At 43.3% G+C, this 22,941-nt stretch overlaps 1 protein-coding gene across 2 annotated transcripts in view; it reads left to right on the top strand.

The window, feature by feature from the left end:
• The window catches only part of SH3D21 (SH3 domain containing 21), a 174,096-nt gene that overhangs the window by 81,351 nt on the left and 69,804 nt on the right, over window positions 1-22,941 (top strand). For both annotated transcript variants that reach the window (XM_040337339.1, XM_040337338.1), the window contains exon 7: window positions 12,663-12,726. In XM_040337339.1, the coding sequence (XP_040193273.1) occupies window positions 12,663-12,726 (64 nt within the window). The remainder of the gene's footprint in view (window positions 1-12,662; window positions 12,727-22,941) is intronic.

Raw genomic sequence — 22,941 nt, forward strand, 5'->3', positions numbered from 1 at the left:
TAACTTTTAACAAATTAACTCCAATGTATCAATTGTAGCCTACATAGATGACCACAGTCTTGTTCCAAGTTGATAAATATGAAGGACACATAGGTCTGCTGAGATTTTTGACTAGGGAAAGGGCATAATCAAGTAGCTGAGGGATTAGGCTGGCCATACACTAAAATAATTTTGTTTGACATTTTTAATTTTAGGAACATTCTTTCAATTTTCTGATCATTAGGGGAGTCAAACTCATGTTTATTTTTAACCATTAATAACGAGAATATTAGAAGGAAAAGGATAGAATTTTTTTCTAGAAGGAATGATCTTCTAACCGTGTATAAAGGCGGCCATACACGGTTCAAATTTCGAAAGAATTTTCTTTCGTAAATCGTATGAAAGAATTTTCGTTCGTATTTCGCACCGTTAGTGGGCTGCAGCAACAGCCGATTTTCGTGCGGCAAACAAATTTGAGAAATCCGACATGTTGGAATTTTTTTTAAAAACTAACGATTTTCTGATCAATGATAAGAGAATCGTGCGAGAAATGTAATAGAAAAAAAAATTTGCATGTGCAAGAAAAGAATATTCCCGGAGAGAAAAGAATATTCCCGGAGAGAAAAGAATATTCCCAGCAACATGAATATTTTGTCGGCCGAATTTCGAAAATCAATGGTGGCATCATCGGATCACAAAAAAAAAAAAACTTTCTGATTTTGAAAAGAAAATTTGTTCGAAATTCGATCATGTATGGCCTGCTTTAGGTTTTCATTCAAGAAAATCCATTTGTTCCTCAATCAAACGTTAAAAGCAAACCGAATTTTTAATTACTTTTGAAAGACATTCATTAACCTCCCTGGCGGTATGATTATTTCAGATTTTAGGTGCCGAAAGCGGTACCATTATTTTGCATGGAAATTTGGCGTTTTACATTGTAGGCCTGTAACTCACTTAAATCTGTCCAAACAAGAGTCTAGTAGACATCCCGGATATGATAAAGTTTGAAAAACAAAATCATAAATTATAATATAATAAATAACTATAAATAATTATAACAAATAATAATGTAATTATAATAAAAATTATTCAATAATGTAATCAAATCAAAAACACTGAAATTTGCTCAGTTGCAGAATTGTCGCTGTCATTAATTTTATTTTTTTATGACGAATTTTCCAAAAAATGGCTATCGCTCAATTCTGCAAGTGATTATAATTTGTTATCGCTGTTTTCTAGCTGCTCTAATGACATAAAGGGACACTTTTGGTTGCTATGGACAATCTACAGTTTGCAGGCAGAAAGAACAGTTTTTATTTTATAAAAGTACATGTAGGGCACTGGGCAGACCACTAGGGACAAGGGGGGTGTGTATTTTTTACATACAGTACTGTAATCTATAAGTTTACAGTATACTGTATGTAATGTGTTTATTTACTTTTTTGAATTTGGCGCAGTTCTCCGCCCCCATGCGTCGTAACGTCGCAGGGAACAGAGATCGGCGGCACACAGGGACACTGTGTGAATCGAGCAAGGATGACATTTGCTCAGACAGCGGGGATGCATCGCAGGATCCAGGGACAAGGTAAGTAACTTTGTCTGTGGCTGCTGCAAGGCGAGCCCGAGTCTGGCTCGAGGATACAGCTTTTGGTAAAGAAATCTTACCCCGAGCCAGACTCGGGAATACCGCCGGGGGGGGGGGGGTTAAGTCATTAAATGCAATGAAAATGTATTTAACAAATGTTCTTTTTAAAATCTACCAGTATATGGCCAGCTTTAGTCCTATCCACTGTGTAGGACATGGGTCTTCAAACTACGGCCCTCCAGTTGTTCAGGAACTACAATTCCCATCATGCCTAGTCATGTCTGTAAATGTCAGAGTTTTACAATGCCTCATGGGCTGTAAAGTTCCGCAACAGCTGGAGGGCCGTAGTCCTCGGTCTAGGAAGTAGATAGGATGAATTAGTGGGAGAGACGAGGTAGAGTATATGTTAGTTTGGATTCTACCCATAGTTACATTTTAGGCTTCATCCCTAGAGTGACAAAACAGGTTTCGGTAGGCATTCTGATGTACGTTATATTGTTTCTTTAATATACGGTATATTTAACTATTCTGCTTCATTGTTTAGTAGTTATAAGAGCAATGCTATGCAATTTGTCCATAAAAATGTAGGAGCTCTAATGTGATGAAACACATCTCTTCCCCCCATTTCATTGCTCTGCCTGTTTGTATCTGTTTTAGATCTAATTACTATTTAGCTCTCACCTGCTGAACACTAGATTGAGAGACTCAGGGATTGTGGGACATATAGGTCTCACACTTTAGAGGTCATGCATTAACCTGTGCAATGCCATGCCACATGCCTCATGCTTGAACACAAATCAAAATTGCTAACTCATTAATGTGAAGATTTACTCTAATTTTAGCTGTGTGTAGAGGGAAATAAATGGCACCACTACATGATCAATGAATGGGTTGGGGGTACATGGCTGTACATGATTTCTAACAGCAGCCCTTGGTGGACTTACTCTAAACAGCAATACAAACGGCCCATTTTGCCTCTCTGTTAAATGTACCTATCAGGGAGACAGGGAAGTGTCATGCAGGAAACCTGTGATACTTAAATAAATAATATATTGTTAAAGCTGATCTGTAGAATTTCCAGTAATGTTCTATTTATATTTGTGATGCACAGTTATGTTGTCAAAACATATTTTTTACTGGGACTGCTTAGACCCGGTTCACACAGGGGAGGCACGACTTTGGGGACGACTCGGCAAGGCGATCTCAAGATGACTTCTGAGGCGACTTGCAAAATTACTTCTGTATTGAAGTCAATGCAAGTCGCCCCAAAGTTGTGCAAGAACCTTTTTCTAAGTCAGACCGACTTGAGTCGCTCCTATTAGAACGGTTCCATTGAACAGCGGAGCAGGACTTGTCAGGCGGCTGAGTCGCCTGACGAGTCGCCCCTGTGTGAACCGGCCCTAAGGCTTTTTATTTACAATCCCTTGCAATTTCCTTGTTTATCCGGCAATGCAGGACAGCAGAGGGAATGTCTGATCTCAGTGTGCAGAAGTCCCTGTGAGTTAGAACAGTGCATCCACCAACACACCCCCATCTCTCACCAACAGCAATATCAGATTTCCAGGCTATGTTATTGGAGTGTAATTTCTGAGTGTGCAGGCATGTTTTCCTAAATTCCTGCCCCAGATCAGTGTATTCATTGCAATCAAACAACCACTGTAGAAGAAGTAGCAACTAATACCTTTCCTAGCACTCTCAAACTCTGCACTCTACAAAGTGCAGTTGCTCCAGACAGAGCTTGGTAAATGAGAGAAAGCTCTGCTGACTTCCATCATCCAATCATGTGCAGGCAAAAATGTTGTTTTTGTTTTTTTCTTGCGTGTGATTGGGTATTCTTTGCAGAGAAGCTTTGTCCCATTTACTAAGTTCTGTAACTGCACTTTGCACAGTGCAACTACATTTGCAAAGTACACAGGGCCTAATCCACAAAGCAGATGCGCCGACTTAACTCGAGATACGCGGCGTAAATGAAATTTACACCGCGCGTATCTTTGCGCCTGATCCTCATAATGAGTTACGCCTAAAATCCAGGTTTTTCCGTCCTACCTAAAATAATTACACCGGCGCTTCGTGCGCAAATTACGCTAGACACGCCGCTGTTTTGATAGGCAAAGATGCAAATGAGGGAGATAGGGCGATCCACAAAATTAAGTGTGTGCGCCGTAGATTACGCCCTGTGCGCTTCTGTTAGTTTCCCGGAGCAATTTTACACTTTATAAAAGCAGCCCTAATTTTACACCTGCCGTGTAAAGGTCTGCTACAGCAACACCATTAAGGAAGAGCTGAGCACACACACTTGCTGGACTACAATCTGTCTGCCAACATGCCAGGGCCATCCATGATCATAACTGCACTAGTGACTTTAGAGGCGCTAAGAAGGAGGAGGGAACGGAGGAGGAGGAGGGCACAGGAGAGGGTATACCGCACAGGCCGAGATGTGTTTGGCATGACTGCTTCTGAGGTGTATGGCACCTTCAGATTCAACCGTGAAGCCATCCTGGAATTAACCACAATCCTGCAGGATGATCTCACCAGCCCAACACAACGCTCACATGCAGTGCAGCCACTGATCAAGGTAATGGCAACACTGCATTTCCTGGCCACTGGCTCTTTTCAGCGCACAAGTGGAGGTGTGGCTGGGATGGCACAATCCTCCATTAGCAGATGTGTGCACCAGGTTGTCCCTGCAATCCTGAGACGCATGGCCAATCAATTCATCAAACCCTCCCAGGAGGTCCAGCGAATGAACACAATGACTGATTTTTTCCAAATTGCTGTATTCCCACGCACCATCGGGGCCATTGATTGCACCCATGTGGCACTACAACCCCCCCATGAGACAGAGCACATGTACCGAAATAGGAAGCATTGTCATTCAATCAATGTTCAGGTGATAGTGGATGCCAAATGCCTCATATGGCACGTCTGTGCCAAATTCCCAGGATCCAGCCATGACAGCTATATATTCCGTCACAGCAACATCTCCAGAGAATTGGAACAGAACGTGTATGGGGACAGCTGGCTGGTTGGTGAGTGACATGGGTGTCAGGTATGACTGTCCCCCCCATGATGCAGACATCACGAGGGGCACATGCATGACTAACATCCTCCTGTCTTTTCCCTTCCAGGTGACTCTGCATATGCACTGGGACCCCATCTTATGACTCCATACCGGAACCCCCAAACCCCAGGAGAGGAAAGATACAATGCTGCACACATAAGTACCCGTGGAGTGGTGGAACACACATTTGGCCTCCTGAAGTCACGTTTCCGATGCCTGGATAAGTCTGGGGGTACCCTGTTGTATTCCCCAGACTTTGTGTGCCAGATCATCGGTGCATGTTGTATTCTGCACAACTTTGCAGTGAGAAGGGGCCTGGAGATTGACATATGTGAAGACCTGGCCCCCGAACCTGACAATCCCCCCCAACCAACTCTACCCGGTCTGCTGAGGGCACAGCAGCCAGGAGACGCCTTGCAAAAGGCATCTTTGCACAGTAAACGCACATTAAACATGGCACAATGAGAATGTATCTTTGCACAGTAAACGCACATTAATTATGTCACAATGAGAATGCATGAATGCACACCACTGTGGTCCCTAGCACAGACACATCATGCACATCCCACGGGCACGGCCACGGCCAACTGGAGGATCTTCATGGGGGGGGTGTGAGCAGGGGAGGGAGTATCTTCATGGGGGGGGTGTGAGCAGGGGAGGGAGTATCTTCATGGGGGGGGGTGTGAGCAGGGGAGGGAGTATATTCATGGGGGGGTGGGTGAGCACGGGAAGGAGGAGCCTCCCCTGGTGACTGTCCTCCTGCTGGCCTTCCCTCCAAGGCCACTGCTATCCTTGTGAGACACAGAGTGAGGGCAGCCGTATTGGCCTGGCCAGCCCTGGTATTGTCCTGCACAGCCTGGGTCAGGGCAGTCACCTCCTGGGCCACGCCTGTTGTGGCGGTCTTCAGGTCCCACAAACATGTGATGACCGCCAATGAGTTTGTGGTCACTGATGGACTCCTTCATTGCACCCAGGCTGTGCTTCATCTGGGTCAGAGACGAGTCTCTTTTATCTGACCCAGATGGCGGGTCTGCCGGGGATTGTGCCTCTGCAGACTGCCCGGCAGACGCTCGGCCACCCCCCTGGTCTCCTGAGTCGCCATCCTGCCTGCCCCTGAGGCTTGTGGCCCTGGAGGAGGGGAGAGAGTGACCCTTGTGGGTTGAGGCCTGTTGAGGGAGGAGTGGGAGGGGCTACCCCTGATGGTGGCCTGACTGCTGGCAGCCTCGGGGGTAGCCTCAAGGGTAGCCTCAAGGGTCAACATATCCGAGGCCAAAAGGACTTCCCGGCAAATCTGCAGATCTTCTTCCTCCACCCCCTCATCCTCCTCCCCCTCAACCTCCTCATGAGGGGAGGTTTGGCCACTCCCCTCCCCTGGGGAATCCTGCCCTTCTTGGGACTCATCAGCATCCTCTTGTCCTTGGGGTGGTGCAGCAGCCTGGCCTGATGGGCCAGCAACCTCCTGGCCTGATGGGCCTGCAATCTCCTGGTCATCTGTGGAGGACACAAAACAATCACAGGTTTTAGGATCCACACACTTGGCACATCTTCCCTTCCCCCACCCACACATGCTAATCACCAGATAGAAAAACCAAAAACGTACCTGGCCTCACAGGAGCATCAGATTGATATCCACGCAGGCCCACCACCTGCTCTGTCTGGAAACACCGGGCCACTGCCCATTCCTCCTCACTGAGCCTGATGGGGCAGGCTGGGCCTCCTCCAGTGCCCGTGGTATGGGCATTTATTTGGGCCACCTTGTTACGGACCAGGCTCTTTAGATCGTTAATCTTCTTTTGGATGCCTGCGGGGATCCTCGCCCCCCCCCCCCCCCCGCCGCATTGATCTGATCCGTAATCTTTTTTATTATCGTCTTCCTTTGGGCCAGGGAGGTGTTCCGGTTATCAGGGCCATGCAAATATCGCCCATATAGGACGATGGCCCGAGCAAGAATTTGCTTCTCTACCTGTGAAAAATTGAGCTTCCTGCGCTTGGGTGCCATCACAGACACCACTCAGCAACAAGAATCAACTCACAGGACAAACAAACAAAAATACACACACAACAAACAAACAAAAAAACTCACAGAAGAAACACACAAAAAGAAAAACACACAAGCAGACAGCTACTACAAATTCAAAAACAAACACGCAAAAAACAAAAACAAAATACAATCAGAAAAAAACAAACACAAAATACACTCAGAAAAAAACAAACACAAAATACACTTAGCAGAATCAAACACCAACTACAATCTAATACTCCTCCAAAACTTTACTATCACACACAACTCACCAACAAACACCGACAAACGTTCAGAGCAGAAGCAACTTGCTCTAGGAAGGGTAACACAGGGAAATACTTTTGCAAGGGAAGTGTGTTTATGTGGGGCTATTTATACACAGGGCGATCCTCAAACTAAGTACGCTTGGCCTTTTACCTATCTCACTGATTGCGCCAAGCCAAGTTCTGCACATGCCCAGTGAGCAGCAGATTCGTGCGCGCATGCGCAGTACGGCCGGTCCTTCATTTGCATGGGGTCACGGCTCATTACAATGAAGCACGCCCACTTCCTTCCCACTTCCAATAACCCCGCCTTACGCCTCGGGATTTGAGTTACGCTTGCGCAATTTTATGCGCAAATGCGCTGTGGATACGGCACTTACGACACCAAATTAGGGCGCCGTAACTTAAATGACATAAGTTTTGACTAACTTAATTTTCGCCGGTGTTTGTGGATTAGGCCCACAGTCTATTCACCTTTAGTAAATCAACCCCTATATGTCACTCAGTATTAATTTTGTCAACGAGAATATTTTCGTTGATGAAATTAACACTATTTTAGTCATGTAAAATATGACTAAAACGAAAACAAATCAGATAACTAAAATACGACTGGCATTTTAGTCAAAAGACTGACTAAAAAAAATTTTTAATTTGACATCATCATTACCACTAGTTATATATGACAATGCTACAGTGGCTAAGTGGTTATAACGCACTGCTGCCTAAGAGCACTAGTGTTGTCGGTTCGAATCCTAACCATGGCACTAGGCATGTGCATTTCGTTTCGTTCCGAATCGAAATTCGGACGCATTTTTCATTATTCGGACATTCGGATGCATACGAATTCCCGAATTGTAATATAACGAATTTAACCGAATCCGAACGAACATTTTCGAATCGAAAACCCACGGATGAAATTCGATCGAATTCGAAAACAAACTCTATTCGACTCGAATTCGAAAACAAATTCTATTCGAATCGAATTCGAAAACAATTCGATCCGAAAACAAATTCGAATGAAAATTGAAAGCAAATTTGAATCAAAATCTAAAAAATATAAATCGATTTCTAAAAAAGAATACAATAAAATAGAATATAAAATAATAAAACAATAGAATGAAAATCAAAGAATAGTAAAGAACAGAATGGAATTTAATAGAATGTAATCAAATACAATAGAATATGACCTGGCATCTTCTATCTATCTTCTATCTATCTATCTTCCATTTTCTGAAATTCGAAATTCATATAGAATGAACTCAAATTCGAATAGAAAAATATTAGAAGAGTAGAATAATAAAATATATATATATATATATATATATATATATATATATATATATATATATATATATATATATATATATATATATGTATATATATATATATATATATTTTATTATTCTACTCTTCTAATATTTTTCTATTCGAATTTGAGTTCATTCTATATGAATTTCAAATTTTAGAAAATGGAAGATAGATAGAAGATAGAAGAAGCCAGGTCATATTCTATTGTATTTGATAACATTCTATTAAATTCCATTCTGTTCTTTACTATTCTTTGATTTTCATTCAATTGTTTTATTATTTTATATTCTATTTTATTGTATTATTTTTTAGAAATCGATTTATATTTTTTAGATTTTGATTCAAATTTGCGTTCAATTTTCATTCAAATTTGTTTTCGAATCGAATTGTTTTCGAATTCGATTCGAATATAATTTGTTTTCGAATCCGATTGAAATATTATCGAATCCGGTCGAAACATTTTCGAATCCGACCGGATTTTTCGAAAATCTGGTCGAAAACGAACGAATTCCGAAAACGAATTTAACACATGTAACGAATCTAACTTAACGAAATTAATTAAATAACGAATTAAAACGAAACAAAACAAATTTTTCCCCTTTCCACCTTTCTGGAGTTTGCATGTTCTCCCTGTGCTTGCATGGGTTTCCTCCCACACTCCAAAAACATGCTGGTATGTAAATTTAAGTATATATGAATGAGGGTTATAGTGGTTGTAAAGTCAGAAGGTATTCTATGCATTAAGATAAAAGACCTTCTGTGTGCAGCAGCCCCCTACAGTGCCCCCTGATTACTTACCTGAGCCCCATCTCTCTCCAGCGATGTCCACGAGTTCCTTGGCTGAGACACAGCAGTGGCACCATTGGCTCCCAGTGCTGCCAATCAAAGTCAGTTAGCCCATCAAAAGAGAGAGGGGGCAGGGGCCAAACCAGGGCTCCGTATCTGAATGGACACAGGGAGCTGTGACTCAGCTCAGGTGCCCTCATAGAAAGCTGCTTGCTGTGGGGGCACTCGACAGGAGGGAGGGGCCAGGAGAGCCGAAAAGGAACCCCGAAGGTCTGGGCTGCCTTGTGCAAAACCACTGCATGGAGCAGGTAAGTTTAACATGTTTGTTATTATTAGAGAAAAAAAACCCTTCGAGAATTTACAATCACTTAAAGCCATGCATACACTATGGGGGCTTATTTACGAAAGGCAAATCCACTTTGCACTACAAGTGCAAACTACAAGTGCAAAGTGCACTTAAAATTGCACTGAAAGTGCACTTGGAAGTGCAGTCGCTGTAAATCTGAGGGGTAGATCTTCAGATGAGTGGAAGCTCTGCTGATTTTATCATCCAATCATGTGCAAGCTAAAATGCTGTTTTTTATTTTCCCTGCATATCCCCCCTCGGATCTACAGTGACTGCACTTCCAAGTGCACTTTCAGTGCAGTTTCAAATTTCTTGTAGTGCAAAGTGGATTTGCCTTTCATAAATAACCCCCAATGAGTATTTTTTTGTGTAACCCAGGGGGTTTAGCGTCAGCTTTGGCTGGCTCTCCCCCACTGAGCTATGGTATTCTATCAGGGGGATGCCCCCCCCCCCCAGCCAAAACACTCCGATCAATGCCCAAATGGCCGGTGTCTGTCGGACAGGGTGACATACACACGAACCGAATGCTGATCTTTTTTTTTTTAAGTGGCCGATGTCTCCTAAGGCCCTTTTCACACTACAAAATAAATCCGTTTTAATAATCCGTTTTAAAATCCGTCAGATAATGTTAAAAAACGGAAGTTATACGTCCTTTATAAAATATCATTAAAGTCTATGGGATTTTTTTATGTTCCGTAAAGATCCGTAATAGTCCGTTATAACATACGGACGTTAGTTATAATGGAATATGTGACGGGTCTTGCACTATTTTTTGTAAATTTTTTGTCCGTTGCAAGTAACGGATATATTAACGCCCGTTATATTTTAACATTGAAGTCTATGGCACATGGACGTTAGTAAATGTCTCCGTAAATGTCCGTTATGTTAACGGACGTTAATTTTACTGAGCATGGATATTCAGGGGAACCCCGCCGTCAATTTAAAACAAAAATGACGTGCGGTTCCCGGTAAATATCCATAACCAGACCCTTCAGGTCTGGTATGGATATTCAGGGGAACCCCGCTGTCAATTTAAAACAAAAGTGACGTGCGGTTCCCGGTAAATATCCATAACCAGACCCTTCAGGTCTGGTATGGATATTCAGGGGAACCCCGCCGTCAATTTAAAACAAAAATGACGTGCGGTTCCCCCTAAATATCCATAACCAGACCCATTATCCGAGCACGTTGACCTGGCCGGCCGCAGAAAAGAGGGGGGGACAGAGTGCGTTCTCCTGAACCGCACCAGGCCACATGCCCTCAACATGGGGAGGATGTCCCCATGTTGATGGGGACAAGGGTCTCATCCCCACAACCCTTGCCCGGTGGTTGTGGGGGTATGCGGGCGGGAGGTTTATCAGAATCTGGAAGACCCCTTTAACAAAAGTCTTTCCTCTTCTTGGTCTTCCCCAGTGATGTAGCAGAGGTACGTCAGAGGGGGCAGGGTCACGTGACGGGTGGCTCTGCCTCCTCTATATAAGAAATGTCACTGCTTCAGCCGCTCATTCGCTGGGCTGTGCCCAGCGGTGAGAGGAGGTCCGGGATGCTGCTGCGCCGGATGGATGGATCTTCACATCGCCGGAGCGGAGATCACCCGACGCTGGATCTTCTCATCGCGGGAGATCACCCGCACCCGTCGCAGGATCAGGACAACGCAGGAAGCCGGGAACGAGTGGATTTTTCAGCGCTGGAGTTTTTTTTTTTTTTTTTTAATAAAGGACTTTATTCTTTTGTGTCAGTGTGTTTTTTTTTACAATACTTTTTACTTCCTTCGTGAAATGGTAGAGGTACAGTGTACCCCATTACCATTTCACACGGGGGGGGGTCAGGATCTGGGGGTCCCCTTTGTTAAAGGGGTCTTCCAGATTCTGATAAACCTCCCGCCCGCATACCCCCACAACCACCGGGCAAGGGTTGTGGGGATGAGACCCTTGTCCCCATCAACATGGGGACATCCTCCCCATGTTGAGGGCATGTGGCCTGGTGCGGTTCAGGAGAGAGGGGGGGCCGCACTCTGTCCCCCCCTCTTTTCTGCGGCCGGCCAGGTCAACGTGCTCGGATAATGGGTCTGGTTATGGATATTTAGGGGGAACCGCACGTCATTTTTGTTTTAAATTGACGGCGGGGTTCCCCTGAATATCCACACCAGACCTGAAGGGTCTGGTTATGGATATTTACCGGGAACCGCACGTCACTTTTGTTTTAAATTGACGGCGGGGTTCCCCTGAATATCCATACGACTTCTGGAGCTGGACTTCAAGAAAGGGTGAAATGTTTTTTATTAACGGACGTTAGAAAGGAATGATATAACGGATGTATACGGATATATACGGATAAACATTATCCGTTTTCAATAAAGGAAGAATGGTAAAATATTTAACCGTATGTATCCGTTATTAAATCCGTTAATAAACGTCCGTTAATAGGTGTAATACGGATATTATAAAACGGACATACAATCCATAGTGTGAAAGAAGCCTAACATTCGACCCATGTGAGAGAGAGAGCGATAACACCAAATTGCACACACCTGCTCCCCATTCACACCTGAGACCTTGTAACACTAACGATTCACATGACACTGGGAAGGGAAAATCCCTAAATGGGCCCAATTTGGAAATTTTCACTTAGGGGTGTACTCACTTTTGTTGCCAGCGGTTTAGACATTAATGGCTGTGTGTTGAGTTCTTTTGAGGGGACAGCAAATTTACACTGTTAAACAAGCTGTGCTTTACATTTTAGCAAAGCGTAATTTCTTCAGTGTTGTCACATGAAAAGATATAATAAAATAATTACAAATATGTGAGGGGTGTACTCACTTTTGTGATATACTGTAAGTACAAATAAAAATTGTATGTGTCTGTAGTGCATGTTCAAACCTTAATACCATAAATAATAACAACATGTTATTAGATTTTTACTCCAGGAGTATATCATTTCTAGAGAAATGCTTAAATAATTACAATTTAAACCCATTTGATTTTAGTCGACTAAAATGCTGGAGATTTTAGTTGCAATACGACTAAAATTAAAACAATTCAGATGTCAAAAATAGGACTAACACTAAAATTAAATTTTAGTTAAAAGACTATGACAAAAAAAGAAATCGAAACTTGACATCATAATTAACACTCATGTCAATGAAAAGGTTTTTATTTTTTTTATTTTTTTTATTGCTTTTAGATCAAATGGATTTAAAAAAAAAAATATATATATATATTAATTTTACTTGACATTACAAGGTTTGCAGTCTCATGTGCTCTTAAAATTGGGTGTATTTTAGTATGTGATTAGGATTGCTTATCTTGTTTCAGGTGAAACGAGGAGATAAAGCTGAAGTGAAACAAGTAGAAAAATCTGAAGTGAACAATGAAAAAGGTAAAAAAAAAAAAAAAACTGTGTAAAATTAAAACCCAGCTCAACTCATAAACTATAATAAAGACATAAGGAGTGCGGAAGTCCAGGACCTTCTTCTATCCAATGCACCTGTGCATAGCCAGCACCTTTTTGGTTTAGTGGGACGGAAGCAAAGCCAAGGGATTAGCAGTTTTTTTGAGCGGTATCATTGCTCACTTCAACTCATAAACTGGCAAAATAGACAGATTGAAATTCTACTGCTTCAGCAGGGACTGGGCATTGTGTGGCCGTCCCCGCCGAACAGGTAGAATTTCAATCCCCCCACCACCCTTACTGGGCCGCTGTCAAAATACAGTGGCCCAGCAGGGGTGGGGAGTATTTCTCTATCCACTTAATTTATGTAGATCAGTTGTTCTCAACCTTTCTAGTGCCGTGACCCCTTGATACAATTTCCCAAGTTGTAGGGACCCCTAACAGTAACATTTCTGTAGCATGGGTTGTCAGCACCCAAGGCAAGACAATTAATTTGAACCCCTAACCCACGGACATTTTAGCACTCCCCGAGTCCCTTCCACTCGTAGAATATTAAATGTACACAGGACGCTGCTAAGCGTACGTTTTAGAGGCAGTTGGATGCTTTTTTCAACTGCTCCTGAGCTCATTCAATGTTATCCTATGTGACCATGTACATAGTCTTGTTTATTGACGTTTTTAGGCAGTTGAGTTTAACAGCGTTTCTTTGAAAGCAAAAAAAAATGGGTTCAGACACAGAAGATTTCCACGTTTCGTTTATAGGCGTTTTTCGTTTTTGGCCATTTAAGAAAAGAAAATTTTAAACACTTATAAACGCAAACGTGGCAAAACGCAGCTGAACGCGGCATGTAAATGCGGCAAAACGTACGTTTTAAATGCGGGTTACTATTTGTTAAGTTTAATCATTTAGGAGCAGTTGTAAAAACGTCCCGTGTACATGGAGCCTTATGGTACATTTTACCACTCTTTGTTCTCCTTTCTTTCCCTTTTATCTCTCTCTATCCTAGATTCCTTGTTTTTTTCCCCCATCCATCTAGGCTTCTTTCTTGTTCTCTTATTCTTGCCCTTTTTCTTTGTTCCTCCCCTCTTTTCCTCTCCCTTCCATGTATTCTCTTTTTATTCCTTCTCTTACTCCTTGGTGTAACAAGATGCTGGCTTACTGCAGTCGAGTGCAGGGTGTACCAAGATGGCCGTCATGATGTTTACCCTTTCCGACGGAGACACGGAACGTCACTTCCTGTAGTGAATGTGACGTCTCTGGTCACCGGAATATGCGGCGGCGCCCTGTACCCCTGCCCTGGCCTGCTTACCCACTGCACTCTGAACCACTGTCGCCAGACCGATCTCCGCTCCGCCCTCTCCGTCCGCCGACTTCCGGTTCCAGGTAACGGATCTGGCATCGGGAGCATTTGTGTGAGTACAAGTCCTCACACAAATGCTCGGTATCGGTCCTGATACCGATACTAGTATCGGGACAACCCTAATCTGTAGTGTGCATACGACCACAACTAAAGTGCTTTGCTTGTTCCAAACAAACAAAAATAAAGGGGGGAAAGAAGTTTGGAAGCTCAGAGAGGACATGTAGAGATGGAAAAACACAGTAAGAAATTATTTCATGAAAAATAGAGTATAGGGCCATTAAAACGGTATTAAACACAATATGAAAAATTTTAAATATTGCACCTTACCAATTCTTAGGTGTAGTGGCTGCATTAGATTTAGTTTTTAGGCTTGTTCTCCTTTATTTTCACCTGTTGAACCAGATCAAGCTGTTCATAAAAAGTATCAGTTTTAGGTTTTAGACAAACTATTTAACACTGGAAGAGGGCTCACAATGGCCAGCTTTTATTTATTCATGTAAAACCTTTATCCCAAATTGAAAAAAAAATAACTGTTTGCTGTAACTGGTTATAACGTGTTAGCTTGCATTCAGCTTAAAGTGGAGTTCCACCCAAAAATGGAACTTCCACTTTTTGGAACCCTCCCCCCCTTCGGTGTCACATTTATCACCTTTTAGAGGGAAGGGGGGAGCAGATACCTGTCTAATACAGGTATTCGCTCCCAATTCCTGGCATAGATCACCCCGGTGGTCTACGCCACTTCTGGCGCCTACTCTGTGCCCCCGCTGAATTCTGGTAGACACACAGCTCCCAGAACACAGCGGAGACCAGTGAAGAGGCGCAAAACTACTCTCACAGAAAATGGCCGCAGGGGCAGCCGAGAGCCGAGCGATTGCTCGCCCTCGGCTGCTGACATCGCGGGCACCATGGACAGATAAGTGTTGATATATTAAAAGTCAGCAGCTGCTGTATTTGTAGCTGCTGGCTTTTAAGATTATTTTTTTTTAAGTGGGACCTCTGCTTTAATTTTGTTGGTCAAGTCCTTCTAAATCTGCTGGTGCATCTAAGTGTAGCGCACATTTAGGGACACATATGAACTGGGATCCCCATGCTGCACAACCAGGCACACTGAATTTTTTACAGGCACTTCAGAGTCAGAGAGCAGTCTGTGACTTTGTTTTTTGTTTTGAGGGTAATAACTTGGATAGGGATGAGAGGTTATGGGATGCCCACTTGACTTCACAATTTCAGGGACAACTTACTATATACAGTCTTTATATACAATTCCACTTCTTCCTCCAGCAAACACTTGCAGAACCCAGCTGGATCACTGTGTGAAGATCTGAGAATCACTCAGTCAGATTAAAGGCAATAGCTCATTACAGGCAGGAACCTGAGGCCCCTTGGTTGTGTACTAAAGTATTACAGTGTCCAGCTTGTACTCATCCTCCTGTGGCTACTGATCCCAGCACCACGTCTTTAGACATTGCCAACTCACCTGGCTGCAGCTGGCCCTTTCACCAGCCTTGAAGGCTAACTTCTCCACCACAGTCCTCCAGACTGATACTCACCAGCCCATTCAGCTGACTCTCTGGAGATCTCCCAGTGGTGCTGACCTGCTCCTGCTGTCCTCTCTCCTTGCCCCCGTGTCCCCAGGAAGAGCTTCCTCCGTGTGTTTTGGCAGGATCCTTCCAGCACCTGAGCCCCAGCCCAAGGTCACCCCCCCCCCAGACTAGCACTCCAACTCCATCTTCCACCTGACTGTCCCTGCTGGCCTGGCCAACCCTGGCTCAGGAAGCAGGTCCTGAGACCCGATTGGCCCAGAAGGAGAAGTAATCCTATTGGTTGCCAAGGAGGAAGAGGAAGGAGACGCAGGGGAAGCTGCGCCTCCGTGAAGCTGAGGAAGGAGGAGACCCGGAGGAAAGAAAACAAATAAATGTAGCCCTGGTTCACACCAGTGCAAATTTGTCATGCGAGTTGACAGTTCAAAATCGCATGGCAAGTCGCACCCTATTGCCGGCAATGGAACTGTTCAAATTGTTGCGACTCAAGTTGCAGAAACTTTGAAAAAAGGCTCCAGCTCTACTTTTGTTTTTTGCAGTTTTATTGCGACTTGCATTGACTTTTGTTAAATGAAGTCGAAAGCTGCAATGAAATGACACATCAAAATCGCACTGATTGGCGGCTTTCAAACCGTGCTGAAGTAGCTGGGTTTAGATGCACTTTAAGTAGTGGATGTGCAGGGATGATTTTTTGGAGATTAAGAATAATATTGTCACTTTAGCTTCTTGTTGGCATTAAACTTATTTGTAACTATCTATCAATGTACTGCAGATGAGATATTTGTTTCTAATACTGTATGGTGTAGTGAAAGATCATTTCTTAATACCTAGTGACGTGGGTTGCTGCAATCTGTATGCTGCTTTTATATTTGTGGTCATGTTTGCCCAGAGGAGGAACTACCAGTCTCAATGCAACAGCAGTGACATATGGCATAAATTATAGACAAGCTGTTTCTTGTGTGTTAGTGTGCACTGTTATACTATTAATAAAATAAGGCTTGGCTTGTAGGAGGGAATATCTCAAAGCAATCTGTTCTTTTTAGCAAGAACAGACCTGTAGCTAAGTGGTATCTGAGTTTTCTCATAAATAAGGATGCATATTAAATCAACTATGTCAGACATTTACTAGGCTTACCTATTTTGTTGTTAATGAAATGTTGTAAAGCATACTAGAATGCATAATATAAACATACTTTATCTTGTACAGCAACATCTGGCCAGTTCTCATGCAATACCCTGAAAACAATGTATTGGAAACCTTAGTACCGGTTCACACTACAGCGACTTGGGATCCGTCTTGTGTTGCCCCAAGTCGCGTGACATGAGAAATTACATTGAAGTAAATGAGAGCTGTCTTAACCACTTAAGCCCCGGACCATATTGCTGGTCAAAGACCAGAGCACTTTTTGCGATTCGGCACTGCGTCGCTTTAACTGACAATTGCGCGGTCGTGCGACGTGGCTCCCAAACAAAATTGGCGTCCTTTTTTTCCCACAAATAGAGCTTTCTTTTGGTGGTATTTGATCACCTCTGCGGTTTTTAGTTTTTACGCTATAAACAAAAATAGAGCGACAATTTTGAAAAAAAAAATAATATTTTTTACTTTTTACCATAATAAATATCCCCCAAAAATATATAAAAAAACATTTTTTTTCCTCAGTTTAGGCCGATACGTATTCTTCTACATATTTTTCTAAAAAAAAAAATCGCAATAAGCGTTTATTGATTGGTTTGCGCAAAAGTTATAGCGTTTACAAAATAGGGGGTAGTTTTATGGCATTTTTATTAATTTTTTTTTTTACTAGTAATGGCGGCGAACATTATGGCGGACACTTCAGACACTTTTGACACATTTTTGGGACCATTGGCATTTTTATAGCGATCAGTGCTATAAAAATGCATTGATTACTATAAAAATGCCACTGGCAGTGAAGGGATTAACACTAGGGGGCGGGAAGGGGTTAAGTATGTTCCCTGGGTGTGTTCTAACGGTAGGGGGGGGTGGACTCACTAGGGGAAATGACTGATCACTGTTCCTACATTGTATGAACAGATGGTCAGGCATTTCTCCCCTGACAGGACCGGGAGCTGTGTGTTTACACACACAGCTCCCGGTCCCCGCTCTGTAACGAGCGATCGCCGGGCACGCGCGCGGGAGTCAGGAGCCCCTAGTGGCCGCTTTGAGAGCCGACGTTATACTACGTGCTCTCGCGCAGGAGAGCCAACCTGCTGCCGTAGAACTGCGGCGGCTGGTCGGCATGTAGTTAATGTACACTACTGAAGTCACTCTCACTTCAGAAAAGGTTCCTGTACTACTTCAAGGCGACTTCTAGGCGACTTGTACTCATTAATTTCAATGGAAGTCGCCTCCAAAATCAGATCTCTGTCTTAACTGAAGCAACAATACAGGAAGAGAAAATATTTTTCTCAGACAAACCCCTCCCTCCCACAGAGCTGATTGTTGTTTGATTGGTCACTGGCAAAGTTGCCTGTCCTGGAGGCGACTTGAAGTTGCCTCAAAGTTGCCTCAGGTTGCCTTGCAAAGTTGTTCCGACTTTCATGTCACTGTGTGAACCGACACTTGCTGCTAGACCTGGCCATAAACATACAGGTTTCTATTGTCGGGCCCACAGGCTAGAAATCTAACAGATTCCCAATCCACAATAACAGCGTGGTGACAAATTCCCTCTGCTGGGCTATTGTATTATTCTGCCAGCACCACCAGCTGTCAGAATACTTGAACATCTGAGTGGATGCAAAGCTGTTTGGCCAACAAATTTCTGACAAAAGTTAAATAAACAGTGGGATTCTGTTGAATGGAGCCAGAGCTAGTGCTACCACTAGGCAAACTAGGCAACTGCCTAGGGCGCGTTGGTGTTCCTACTCTTTTCTCTCTGAAGCAAGCAACTAAGTCTCAGCATCAGCAGGCAATTAAGTTTTGCCTAGGGTGTCAAAAATCCTTGCACCAGCCCTGAATGGAGCAGTTCCAGCAGGGCCACAAGCTGCTTGAATTTCTGCAGAGCCAGGAGAAATTGTTTGAAATTTAAGCAGTGGCCAGCTGAAGCAGGTGTACTTGTGTTCAGTACCATGGCATATCTCATGCATACAAGTGTGACTGTTGCTCTAGACCTTTGCTTGCCCTTATCCATCTCCCGGGGCATTATTCCTCCCACTGACATCGACATTGAGACACTATTCCACTCACTGACATCAATAATGGGGCACTTTTGCTCCCAGTGACACCAATGATGGGGCACTATTGATCCCACGACAACAATTATGGAGCCCTATTCCTCCCACTAACACCAATAATGGGACACTCTTCCTCCCACTGACACAATGATGGGGCACTTTTCTTGCTACTGACACCAATAATGGGCACTATTCCTCCCACTGAAACCAATGATGGGGCACTATTCTTGCCACTGATGCCAATAATGGGCACTATTCCTCCCACTGTCACCAGTGATGAGGCATTATTCCTCCCACTGACACCAATGATGGTGTACTATTTCTCCCACTGACAACAATTATGTATCACTATTCCTGTTACTGACACTAATAATGGGGAACAATTCCTCCCACTGACACCAATGATGGGGCACTATTCCTCAAACTGACACCAATGATGGGCACTATTCCTCCCACTGACACCAATGATGGGGCACTATACCTCCCACTGACACCAATGATGGGGCACTATACCTCCCACTGACACCAATAATGGGGCACTATTCCTTCCACTGACACCAATGATGGGGCACTATTCCTGCTGCTGACACCAATGATGGGACATTATTTCTCCCACTGACACTGGTAATGGGGCACTATTCCTCCCACTGACACCAATGATGGGCTACTATTCCTCCCACTGACACCAATGATGGGGCACTATACCTCCCACTGACACCAATAATGGGGCACTATACCTCCCACTGACACCAATAATGGGGCACTATTCCTTCCACTGACACCAATGATGGGGCACTATTCCTGCTGCTGACACCAATGATGGGACATTATTTCTCCCACTGACACTGGTAATGGGGCACTATTCCTCCCACTGACACCAATGATGGGCTACTATTCCTCCCACTGACACCAATGATGGGGCACTATTCCTTCCACTGACACCAATGATGGGGCACTAGTTCTCCCACTCACACCAATGATGGGGCACTAGTTCTCCCACTGACACCAATAATGGGCCACTATGTTTCCCACTGACACCAATAATTGGCCACTATTCATTCCACTGACACTGGTGAGGGGGCACTATTCCTCCCCCTACTAGGCATAGTTTACCCCTACTTATGCCAGAACATTTTCTACTCCCACACTCCAGCCCCCCTAAAGTCTGAAAAACAATAAACTTTGTTTAGAAAGTTTGGAAACCCCTGCTCTAGACCAATGGCGATCAACTAGATATAGGGGAATTCAACTGCAGCCTATGATATCACCGAAGGGATGTAAATGGTCAATGGCCCTTTACAAAGCATTGTCATATTAGTATACATGCTTACTGGAGACTTTTAGGTAGATTCGTTTGCGCAAGTCGTCCGTGAATCGGGATTTACGTAGTTTACGTCCACGTCGAAATCAATAGGCCCGTGCGGCGTGCTTAGCCGCAATGCACACTGGGAAATGTAGGCGGCCGGCGCATGCGCAGTAAAAAAAGACATCAAAAACGTAAGGTCAAGCGCCATTAACATAAAACACGCCCCCTTACATAGATTTGAATTAAGCGCCCTTACGCCCGCCCGCTTTAGGCTACGCCGCCGTAAGTTAGCAGGCAAGTACATTGTGAATCATGTACTTGCCTCGCTAACTTACGGCCGCGTAGCCTAAATGCCTTAAGCTACGCCGCCGCAACGTTGCGGCAAGGTATGTGAATCTAGGTACTTATCTCTAGTTTTGTGTATGTGTTTAACCTGAGAATTGAACTTTTGCACAGAAGAAGTTATGCAAGTTATGTTGCTAATGTGAAACCTGTAGCTGCTTCTGCTATTTTGGAAAATACAAAAGAAAGAAATACCCATCTTACAGATGTGCAGGACAAATGGCCGCACTACTATCCACTAACTACCTGCAAGTGACTCGCTTTACCCTACTAAAAGCAAATGTCCACTTTTTTTCTGTGCATGTACTTATGTTTACATTGCTTTGATAATTTACTCCTATTGCTGTCACATCATACATACAATTTTTGGGGGGATATAGTAAACCTTTATATTTGAAGATCTGCATGCTACTGCTGAGTCTGTTATCTACTACCCAAATCCTTTTCCACCCTGATGCATATTTTTAGCTCCCAAGTGCATTACTTTACATTTTTTAACCCCTTGACGCCGAGTGTGCTCCAATATGCGGCCCTACCGGACTGTGCTTTTTTCCGTGGGGCTGCAGATTTTCGTATCTGTCTTTGTGCTGGAAACGCACTGCATGGTGCACTCCCAGCAGAAAGACCAGGGTCTCCCCGAGCGCCCCGGGCCCTATACTGACGATTGGAACCCAGAACTCCCGATTCCAGGTCACCTGATCGCTGTGAGAGCCTCTGACTGGCTATCGTAGTGATCAGTCACTGTGGAGCCCACTCCCATGTTTCCTCTCTCTGAATGGAGGACAGAGATACATTGTATTAGGCCCCATGTACACGAGACGCTGCTAAACATACGTTCAGAGGCAGTTGGATGCTTTTTTCAACTGCTCCTGAGCTCATTCAATGTTATCCTATGTGACCATGTACACAGTCTCATTTATTGCAGTTTTTAGGTAGTTGCTTTTAACAGCGTTTCTTTGAAAGCAAAAAAAAATGGGTTCAGATGCAGAAGATTTCCATGTTTCAGACGCCAAACGTGACTAACCCACGTTTAGCAGCGTTTCGCTTATAAAAGAATTAAAAACGCCACTAAACGCGGCAAAACGCAGCTAAACGCTGCCAAACTGACATTTTAAACGTGGGTTACTATCTGTCAAGTTTAATCATTTAGGAGCAGTTGTAAAAACGTCCTGTGTACATAGAGCCCTACTCTCTCTCTCTTTGCATAGAAAGAAAAAACTGTGTAAATAATAATAATAATAATAACAATAATAATAACAACAATAATAATAAAAAAATAAAAATAATAAAAAGACAAAAATATAGCTAGATCAAGGTTTGATCTTGGTCAGTACCAGGGTAAAGCCTCGTACACACGATCAGTCCATCCAATGAGAACGGTCTGAAGGACCGTTGTCGTCGGTTAACCGATGGAAGCTGACTGATGGTCCGTCGCGCCCACACACCATCGGTTAAATAACCGATCGTGTCAGAACGCGGTGATGTAAAACACAACGACTTGCTGAAAAAAACGAAGTTCAATGCTTCCAAGTATGCGTCGACTTGATTCTGAGCATGCGTGGATTTTTAACCAATGGTCGTGCCTACTAACGATCATTTTTTTACTATCGGTTAGGTATCCATCGGTTAAATTTAAAACAAGATTGCTTTTTTTTAACCTATGGATAAATAACCTATGGGGCCCACACACGATCGGTTTGGTCCGATTAAAACGGTCCATCAGACCGCTGTCCTCTGGTTAACCTATCGTGTGTACGAGGCCTTAGTGTTTGGGTCAAGCTCAGGGTCAAAGGACAAGGTCAGGGTTGGTATATTTTGGACAGGATTTCTTTTTTAATTAGTATCAGTGTCAGTGTGTTTTAGGTAGGATATAAAAAAAAAAAAACAGCAAAATGCACATTATTGTTTCTGTTTACTAACATACACATGTGGTATCGCTGCGACGGTTTGGAGCAGGAGAATATATTTTGGATTGTTCTTTGGTGGAAGGTTATGGTATTAGCAAGAAATATACAGCTAAATTTAAAAAAAGTTTTTTTTTTTACTATTTTGAGCCAGTTTTTCCTTGATATCAGGAGACATCCATTACTATTTAACACCAAACGAAAGCTCAATTTGTCCTGAAAAAAACATGGTATAATCTAACTGGATGCACATTGTTGATGATATGTACAGTTTTAACATTTCCAAGTTGCAAAATTGTGCTTAGGCATTAATATTAATATTTGTCTTACCCTTAGGTGTGAATGGGTTAACATTAAACACCATCTGCTATATAGCTGCCCCACTCTCTTGTCTTCTTGTAAAGTTGCTATATCCTGGTGTGAAGTGATTGCCTTGCTTAGCTTTGTATCATCAGAAAACACCAATATTGACATATGACAAATCTAGACCACTCAGAAAATATGTCACCGATCATTATTCATAATGAATACTTTTAGTCTTAGATACTGAAGAACCT

This window comes from Rana temporaria, chromosome 2 (assembly GCF_905171775.1).
Source record: "Rana temporaria chromosome 2, aRanTem1.1, whole genome shotgun sequence".
NCBI classification, from domain to species: Eukaryota; Metazoa; Chordata; class Amphibia; order Anura; family Ranidae; genus Rana; species Rana temporaria.